This window comes from Aptenodytes forsteri, unplaced genomic scaffold (assembly GCF_000699145.1).
Source record: "Aptenodytes forsteri isolate BGI_AS27 unplaced genomic scaffold, ASM69914v1 Scaffold278, whole genome shotgun sequence".
In the NCBI taxonomy this organism is placed as follows: domain Eukaryota; kingdom Metazoa; phylum Chordata; class Aves; order Sphenisciformes; family Spheniscidae; genus Aptenodytes; species Aptenodytes forsteri.
The window spans coordinates 167,357-176,931 of NW_008795907.1; the positions used below are offsets into that span (position 1 = coordinate 167,357).

At 46.5% G+C, this 9,575-nt stretch overlaps 1 protein-coding gene across 1 annotated transcript in view; it reads left to right on the forward strand.

Annotated features, from left to right (window-relative positions):
• Nucleotides 1-5,658, forward strand: part of SIAH2 (siah E3 ubiquitin protein ligase 2) — a 26,567-nt gene extending 20,909 nt beyond the window's left edge. Inside the window, exons 2-4 of the mRNA XM_009284326.1 lie at nucleotides 1,741-1,869; nucleotides 3,700-3,779; nucleotides 5,101-5,658. Of these exons, the coding sequence (XP_009282601.1) occupies nucleotides 1,741-1,869; nucleotides 3,700-3,779; nucleotides 5,101-5,658 (767 nt within the window). The remainder of the gene's footprint in view (nucleotides 1-1,740; nucleotides 1,870-3,699; nucleotides 3,780-5,100) is intronic.
• Nucleotides 5,659-9,575: the final 3,917 nt, after the last annotated feature.

Below are 9,575 nucleotides of genomic sequence, written 5' to 3' on the forward strand. Positions count from 1 at the left end.
TAACCCCCCCAAGCCACATCCAACAATTTTCCTGGGTTCCTGGCATCTGCCCCTTGTAATTTCTGCAGCTTTCTTCGGATATCATCAGCAGACTGCCCGATAAACAAAGTTGCTAACTGATTCCTCCCTTCCTCTGATTCAGGATCCAGAGTTGTATACTTCTGAGCAGCTGCTTTCAATCTATTTAGGAAATCGGTGGGAGACTCCTTTCTATCCTGCTTAATCTCGTATAATTTTGACCAATTTATCACTTTTGGTATAGCATTTCTTATACCAAACAGAACCCACCTCTGATATTGCGTTAATAACAATTTCTGGCCATTACCATTAGGGTCCCAGCCAGGATCCACTGAGGGAAAATGATGCTGCAACTGTCCTTGTAATGTCCCTGCCGCGATTTGGGCTTCAACCTGAGTCCTTGTCGTTTTACGAACCATCTCCCTCTCTGTACTATCAAACAATACTTGCGTGATAACTTTGATATCTTTCCAATCTGGATCCTGAGTTTTTATCATTTCAAAGGCACTAGCCACTTGATCAGAATCATCCCTATAACTACCAGCAGCTGCTTTCCAGTTGTTTAAATCTGTAATCGAAAAAGGCACTTTCACTACAACCGGACCATCATGCCCTACTGCTTGTCTCAACGGAGCTTGCAATGCGGTTCCCTGTTGGTTATGAGTTCTCCTTGCCACCGGCGTAGCCCCTGCAACGTCTCTCTGACTCATTTTCCAACCCACCCTCTGCCCCAAAGGGCTCAATTCATGATTCTGAGGCCTCTGCCTCAACCCTGGAGCCACTAACATCTCTAAATCCTCTTCCTGCTCATTCTGGGTCAACTTCAAACATCTCTGTCCAATACTGCATGCCGAACAACACCTCTTTAACCCTCTCCCTTTTTTCTCTCTCTCGCTTCTCCTTTCCCATGCCAATACCAGAGGATCAGTTGGGGCCAAATTAATTCCACACTCCTTTTGCCGCTCAGGATGCTGCCTTAATGTAAAGAACATATCAGCATACAATACCTCATCCCATTTTCCTTCTCTCCTTAGAAACAGCATTAGTTGTAACAGAGTATTATAATTCAAAGTACCATTCCTTGGCCACTTTTCTCCATCTTCTAGTTTATATAGTGGCCACCATTGATTACAATACTTAATTAGATCGTCCCTTTTTGCGACCCCACCAGAGGATCCTGCAATTTGTTTCCAGTGCTTTAAAATACAACCCAAAGGTGATTTCTTTAAAATTCCCCCACCCGTAGATGATCCGGTGGATGATCCGGCACCCATTTTATACACAGAGAATCACACACACACAGATGAGCCTTTTGTACACAGGGAATCACACACGCAAACAAGTCTTTCGTACAACAACAACAACAATACAAATAACTACAATAATACAAATAACTACAATAATACAAATAACTAATCACTATAACAGATAAATACTTACAATAACAGGGAATCACACACACAGACGAGCCTTTTGTACAGCAACAACACCACAAATAACTAATTACTATATCAGACAAATACTTACAATAATAGACAAACATTTACAATAACTGTTACCGCGGTTGCTAACCAAACGGGGACTCTTAACCCCTGCCCAGGTCCTAAACCCAACCCTGTGGAGCTTTTGCTGCGTCTGACGGGCAGGTAGCGGGGACTCTAACCCCTTCCAAAATTTCCAAAAGAATGCCTTATTACTCACAAAGCAGTGTTCTTCTCTCAGGGGCTCTTCGGTCCGGGGATCGAGAGAAGTCCTCTCCGAGAATCCCTCGGTGCCGGCTGAGGTTCCGCGATCCCAGGATCCGTCGAGGCTCAAGAGCAGTATCCCATCTGGGTCGCCAAAACTGTTACCGTAAGTCGGCAGATTAAAAACTCTCTAAGACTCAATTTGGAGTTTTAGAAAGCAGGCATTCTTTATTGCGGCGCCGGGCACACAGGGGATCACTCCACCTAGTGTGCACGCCAAGCTGCTCAACTACAGGAGCTATGTACAATCAGAATATACATATTCATTTGATTTCTGAGAAATTATTAGCATATTCATGTTATTTCCTTGGACTCATTAACATATGTAAAAGTCTTTAACGCATGCGCTTTTATGTTCATTGGTGGTCTTTCAGGGTCCTCTGGTGGTCGTCGATAGTCTTCCTCACCGTGTCCGCTAGTTGAACTCAGTCTTTTCGCCTGCACAGTTTGTCTTTTGGCCCAGTTGCACTAACTAGCTGGTTTCAGCATAACTTCCTTATCTATTCCACCCCTGTACACGGAGCTTCAAGGCTTCCTTTTATCTATGGAATGTCCAGTCTACGGAACGTTTAGCTACTTTGTTTTGACAAAGAGAACCATATGTCTCCTCAGTATTTCTTTATATTAGGTATCAACATCACCCTACCTGCACATGTGCATAGAGCCCGCATGCTCTGTATGAAATGACACAACACTCTCTGGTCCTTTCCCAGGTGAGCCATAACAGCAGACCCAGCACTGCTGGCAGAGCAGAGTTTATAAATGCACTCTGCCGGGCAGCTGGCTGTGGCCTGAGCCGGTTTCCTCACTGGTGCGAGGCTCTGGAAGGCACAGAGGCTCGCTGTTTTCTGGGCTAGACCTCACTGTGCATCCCTGGGGGAGCTCCCTAGGATCACTGCTAGACTGGGCTGAGCATCTGTACCCAAGCTTGAATGAATGCTTCGGAAGGCTGGAGGGATCTTAAAAGCAGGGACAGACGTTTTACAAAGCACTGGAGGAGGGAGAAGCACGAGAGGGTCTCAGTCTTCGCTGGGTCCCTGAACACTGCTGCCACACATTCAGGAGCAGGCAAGCCTCTTCTTTCCAGAAGCATTATTTGTATCTCAAGCTACTTGTATACTAGAGGGAGAGTCTGCTGGCTAGAGCAGGAGGGATTTGGACTTGGCAGTCAATTCCCAGCTCTGCTACTGATTTCCCACGTGGCTTCAGACAAGTTACTTTCATCCTGTGTCCCTGCCTCCCTTCGTTTACGGGGTTGATAATAGTGGCCTGCCTCTGCTGAGCACTTTCAAGCTTAACTGATATTTTTTGAATGCTTTAGGACACTCAGAAAGCTATCCTGTCAAAGTGAAGTTCAGAGCAGCACACGCAGAGTGACATACGTGGCAAAAACATGGCATGCTACGTCATGTATATGGTGATGAGCTCTGAGCTGACCATTTCCTCTTGGGAAAGAGAATACAGTGCTAAACAAATGACTATGAAAATGACTACATAATACTTTACAGCATGGAATACTAGAAATGATGAGAAGGGCAATGAAAAAGCAGAAAACAATCACGCCAGCCCAGGCATTAGTGTCACGCTTGCACTGTTAACACTGTGCGCAGCCCTGGCTCCCCATCTCAAGGCGGACGCAGTAGAAGTGGAAAAGGTGCACAGGCCAAGTAGCTCAAAGGTATTGTATAACCTGTACACGGGGAGAGACAAAGCAGGCTTTTGAGGGGTATGATAAAGATCAATGACGTTTGCCCAAGCAGCATGAAGATGGCAAGTCACTTTTTGCTGTTCACAGTCTCCCATCATTGGTAGGGCTCCTCACCAAATGAAACCCACAGTGATGGGTTTGGGAGCACACAAAAGCAGGTACTTCTCACAGTGAAGGGCAAAGCCACCACTATTTGCTCGTCTTGTTTTTACGCTCTCACTTCTATAGTCACCACTGGTTGCTTTCACGTAGACATCTGGTTTCGCCCAACCAGCAGCTTGTATATCCTTACTAATTTTGTTAATGAGGTTAGACTCAGAGCTGCTTTTCAACACATTGCATGATGGAAGTGTTAACAGCGGTATGAATGTGGGAAAAATCAGCAGGCCAGTAGGGCTGGAAGTGTACACGTACCTGGATCGCTGCGCTACGCAGCAGGGCAGCCTGCGTGGCAGACAGCATGTTTGCCATGATGGGGCTTCTGCCTTTGGCAGGAGAACGCCTTGTTCCACTGCAGTGCCCTGCAATAAAGCCGTTTTAGCAGAGGATTAAGCAGCAGGGACAGACACAGTACGTGAAGGCTCACGTTAACTCTTTATGGCTTATAAAACAAGCTCCTCCAGAAGCACAAGGTCGAGTTTCTGTCCCAGTACTCCTAGCGCAGCATTCCTAGTGTTTGCAGCGTAGGTAATTTGCATCTTGGGCATTTAACCCTTTGAGCTGAAACTTCCTGCACACGTATTAGCCCAGAAATAATCATTTATACCTTGGTTATATGTGTCCTCAAGGAAGTGTCATAGTGTCCGTAAGCAGCCATGCACGCGTGTTGTAACCTGCATGATAGTGTTAGCAGTGGTGTTGGTATCGCTACAGATACCTACAGACTCGGGGAGCTGTGCTCTTGGGGACAATAGGAGAGACTTTTTTTCTCTCTATGGAGGTAGCGTGGAAGCAATACGGTCAGTGTGGACAACTGAATTACAAAAAGGAAAAGCATCCCTGGTTGTTTAAAGCAAATTAACCCTCTAATGTGCCCAATGATGTTAAGAGAAGTTAGATGGTACTTACTAGTGCGCTAGCTTTATGCTCAGTGAAAAGTTGTCCTCTCTTTCTACTTCTCACAACTGGAGTGTTGAAACTGTTCCAGTGTTTAAAAAAAGCTGTGGGGAATCTGCATTTGAATTTAAGGGAAGTGCTTTTGCTCTGTGATGGTAGTAAGGTACATGTATTAAAAATACTTCACTCTAGTAGCTGTTTGCTGAAACTAGAATCCTTTGTTCTTTTTAAAGAAAAGAAAAATCCAAACCAGGACCACTTCAGCTGATCTGGACTGATCAGATCTAACTACAACAGCAGATCTAATTACAACTCAGCCTTACAATCCATTTTATCTAAGTGCTTGCATTAGAAAAAAAACAACCACAAAAGACAAGAAGAATCCATTTTTAAGTGGAAACAAAAATAAGTAGAGCTCAGCTCTGAATCCAGGGCTAAATAGAAGTATCTAATGTAAAATTTGCAATGAGAACAAGAGTCCTGTTGATCACCAGTGTTTCCAGTTGACAGGTGGGAGCAGCAAACACTAGTGCTGGTGCCTTTCCTGACGGCTTGTATTTGGTCTTTTTCCAGTATGCCACAACAGGCTGCTCTCTGACGCTCCATCACACAGAAAAGCCAGCACACGAAGACATCTGTGAGTATCGTCCCTACTCCTGCCCGTGCCCTGGTGCCACCTGTAAATGGCAGGGATCCTTGGAAGCCGTGATGTCCCACCTCATGCACGCCCACAAAAGCATTACCACTCTTCAGGGAGAAGACATCGTTTTTCTTGCTACGGACATTAACCTTCCAGGGGCGGTTGACTGGGTGATGATGCAGTCATGCTTTGGTCACCACTTCATGCTGGTGCTGGAGAAACAAGAGAAGTACGAAGGTCACCAGCAGTTTTTTGCCATCGTGCTGCTCATTGGCACCCGTAAGCAAGCGGAGAACTTTGCGTACAGACTGGAGCTGAACGGCAACCGCCGCCGGCTGACCTGGGAGGCAACGCCCCACTCCATCCATGATGGGGTGTCTGCGGCCATTCGGAACAGCGACTGCCTAGTTTTTGACACAGCTATAGCACACCTTTTTGCCGACAACGGAAACCTTGGCATTAATGTGACTATTTCTACATGTTGTCCGTGATGTATTTGTGTAGCTAGCAAAACCTAGGCTGTCTGGACATAGTGCTTTACGTTCACCAAGGGTTTTCTTTTTGTTCTGTTTTTTTTAAATGATATTCAACTATGTCATGATGTATGCTAAGATTCCTAACTAGCCAACATTTTTAACTTTGGAGAGAAGAGGAACAAGAGTGTCCTGTAAGCTATATGAGTGGGAAAAGGTCTTTTTAAATTCTTGGGTGCCTTAGGAAGATTCCCCACACACAGTCACCTTTATTAATTTAATTATATTTTATGTTATTTAAAGAGTGCTTCCATTAGACATGTGGCTTAAGAGACTTGAAGGACTGCATTCCTGTTTGGAGCACACCTAAAAGCCCTTTCAGTGGGAACACAGACTTGCTTTCTCACTGGTGAGCTTTAATAACAGTTTTTAGTAGGTGAGAGAGGAAAGAAATCCAAGCAACCTCTCACAAGAAAAGTTGTGACTCAAAGGGGAGCAATAGTTACTTCAGTGTTGATACTCCATTTCCTGCTACCTTATTAAAAAGGGATGGGCATTGGATCATTTGCTGTGTTTTTAAAAGAAAAAAGGGGAGGAGCGGCTGGGGTAAAGCATGGCAGGTTTCATAGAGCATGGGAATTGCCAGCTCCTGTCTGTTTTAGGGGGATCAGTGAGCCCAGCACACGGCACAACCACTCACAGCCGGGTACAGGTGAAAGCAGGAGGCACACATCTAATGTATCTCAAACAGCTAGAGCCAATAATACAGAAATATACTCAAGCTGTCCACATGCAGCTTCCCTTGGAGACATACTTGACTATTGATTATTGTAAAAAACTAATAATATAGCAAGAGCTTTATGGCCAGTGTCGTGTCATTTGCTATTTAAGTTTTGTTGCCATATTTACGTTTATTTTGTAATAAATATTTTGCAAAAACTACACTGCATAGCATGCTGTGCTAATATGCGTGTGCGTGGTAGTAGCTGTTGCTTCCCGGTTACTTTGCGTGCTCTGCCTTGCTGGGTCTGCTGGGCTTCCCCCGGCACAGGGGAAGGGGTGAGGCTAGCTCACCCAGGCGAGTGGCAGGACGCCACAGGGCCTGAGGTGCTCGCCCCCGCCACTTCCCAGCCCTGCTGCCGGAGAGGGCCACTTTGCAGCACAAGCAGGAGAACCGGTGGGATGAGGAGAACTGGGTGAGTCCCAGGGGCAACAATGACAGCCTGACTCATGCAAACTGAAATCACAGTCTGTCACTGAAGCTGAATCTGCCTGCAGCTCCCCCTCTGCGACCAGAACCTTCTGTCTGAATCACTCAAGAAAAATACTAGCTCCGCATACGGCTTTGCTGAATATTAAGATGTTTGCCATTTGGAAGAGGCAATGAGTTGTGAGGTGATACAGTCTGCTGAGTTATTCAGCGGTAGGGAGCCTCACGATAGTGGAAAAATACATGTAAAGTGACAGATGAAGCTTGGTGTGAATAAATAATACATAGGGAGGAAACAGTCCTAACTGCATCCGTCCAGGGAAGACCTCTTTGGAATTATGACCGAGTCCTATGCAAACGTCACCCAATGCCTGGTAGCAGTCCCCAGAAAAGCGCATGAGAGAATGACAAGGACCACATCAGCGAAGGGAAGTTCGTTCTGGCCTCGAGAATTTGGAAGTGACCACGGAAAAAAAACCTCACAAGGAATTACTCCAATCTTTTCCTATCCAGTTCCTGTAAAGATCCTACATTTGATCTCATTTACCCCGTGCTGGCAGAACTCCAGCGGCATCAGCCAGGTGAACTAATTTACTCCTGCTTAAGCAGGATCAAAGTCAAGCTCTGGCTCTGACAGGTATTAACACCTTTGCTTTCAGCAGAACTTGTTAAGCAAGAATTCCTAAGGATTTGATTCATTTTCCCATATTTCAGCAACATTTGTAGTGGAAGATAATTTTTCTTGCTGACAGTTGGGACATAAGAGCTTTTTTGTGTAAAACAAGTCTCTGAAGCATGTCTTTGATTATAGCAGGACTAATGAAATTAATTACTCCAATGTTGCCTATAACCCACATTAGATAAGTTAACGCACATTATTTCATTAGGTCTTTCCACACCGTTCAGTTCTGAAGGAATGGCAAACTTTTGTTATATCTCACAGCAAAAAAACCCCAACACCCGGTATCTTTTCTGACTGAAACTGAATTTAGGATAAGGAATACCTCAGCTGGTACTGCCAAAAAGTGATGTGTTTCCTCTTCAGATCAGTGAATGAACAGGTGACATTCCTTCCAGCACTCCGTCAAAGTGTTTCAGGTTTTCTTCCTTATGCAGCTGGTATGACTTCCTGAGGGTGATGTCCAAGGGCCAGAGGCAGGAGAGGCTTGCAGGGCACCAGCACCTTGCCAAGGGAAGTGGCAGCACATCAGTAAATGTGTGAAAGTTCCTCAAAATATTCAGAAAAAAGTTACTGAGACCAGCCTGGTTTTCTTAACAAAACTCCTGACCACCAACAAAGCAACCTGACTTTGAAATGGACGGTGAAACATACCCGGAAAAAAACTGCCCAGGAGCCGGCAGCAGCAAGGGAGCTGCAGCAGGCAGACCTCCCTGCCGCGGGATGCTCTCCCGCTGCCCAGCCAGGCTACAGCAAACAGCATGCGCCCAACAGCCCCTCTCAGCTGTACTCCAACACCGCCTGGCGATACGAGCAACTGAGAGTTGTGCCTCTGAGGCAGTTTTTCTGTTGAGTCGCTACACTATATTGTTGACAGTTCTCCTTAAAAACAATTTCCACTTTAAACACAAAGAAAAATGCAAAAACTCCCTAGGGACTGATGAATTTATAGCAAGAGTATGGCACAACTTGAGTGGTTCCCGCCTGCGGCTGTGCCAGCGTCGAGCCGTGTGCTGTTAGGACAGGCACTCGCCTCCACGCATGCCGCAGCACTGGCTGCACTGCAGCCAGAAGCGAAAGCTGTGGCGATACCAGGAGCTGCACCAACCGACCATGGAAGCAATCTCCCAGGACCCCAGTGCTACGGGGAGCTATCAGCACCAATGCCAGCTGAGCAGCGTGTCCAAACACTGCACTAATACCACTGGCTGCACCTCAACATATTCTTTCCATATTTAAAAATGAGTAAGACTTACTTATTTTGTTGTAGAACTCATGTGCTTGTAAGACAACTGCAAATTCTTATACAAAGTCCAGATAATGTAGCACATATGCGTTGTCCTAAGGTGAATCTAAAGCCTGCATTTGTTTGCAAACGACGTTATCTGAAGAAAATTGCTTTCTTTTGTTCTCCAAGCTGTAAGTGCAAAGTCCTTGGAGGGATTCAACAGCACCTAGTCCTACAGCAGACATCAGCAACAGATGTATAACAAGCACATAACAACAGAAATCTGTATAGGCAGGTGTTTCACATGCAGTTAGGAGTTCATGTCCAAACAGGCAAGTCATACCAGGTTTTGTAACCAGCGTTTCACCTTCAACCCAGCTCCCATTTCATGCAAAAGGCTGCGGCTAAGCTCCAATGGTTCATCAAATTCAGAGCAGCAGGCATGCAGAAGGGTGCTGGGAGAATGAAGACCGAGAGCTTGCTCGAGCCTGCAGCACAGCAGCTCGAGAGGCGCCATCACCTATCACCACGGGTTTCTGCACCTCCCGCACAGCTTTGGGCACCTTCTGCTCCCTTGGAGGGCCATTTCGGCTTTCCACTCCTGACCGCAGGCTCCCGGGGCGGCTCCCCCACCAGCAGCCTCTCTGCTCCACCGCACACAAGGTGCAGCTCTACCCACCACGGCAGACACGCAGGGAGCCACACCGGCCCCACAGACACCCCCGCCCCAGACCCCAGCTTTACGAGGCGCCCACCGCTCACACCTGCCCACGACCGCCGGCAGAGGAACCTCGCTCGCCGCCGGCCGGTGAGCGCAG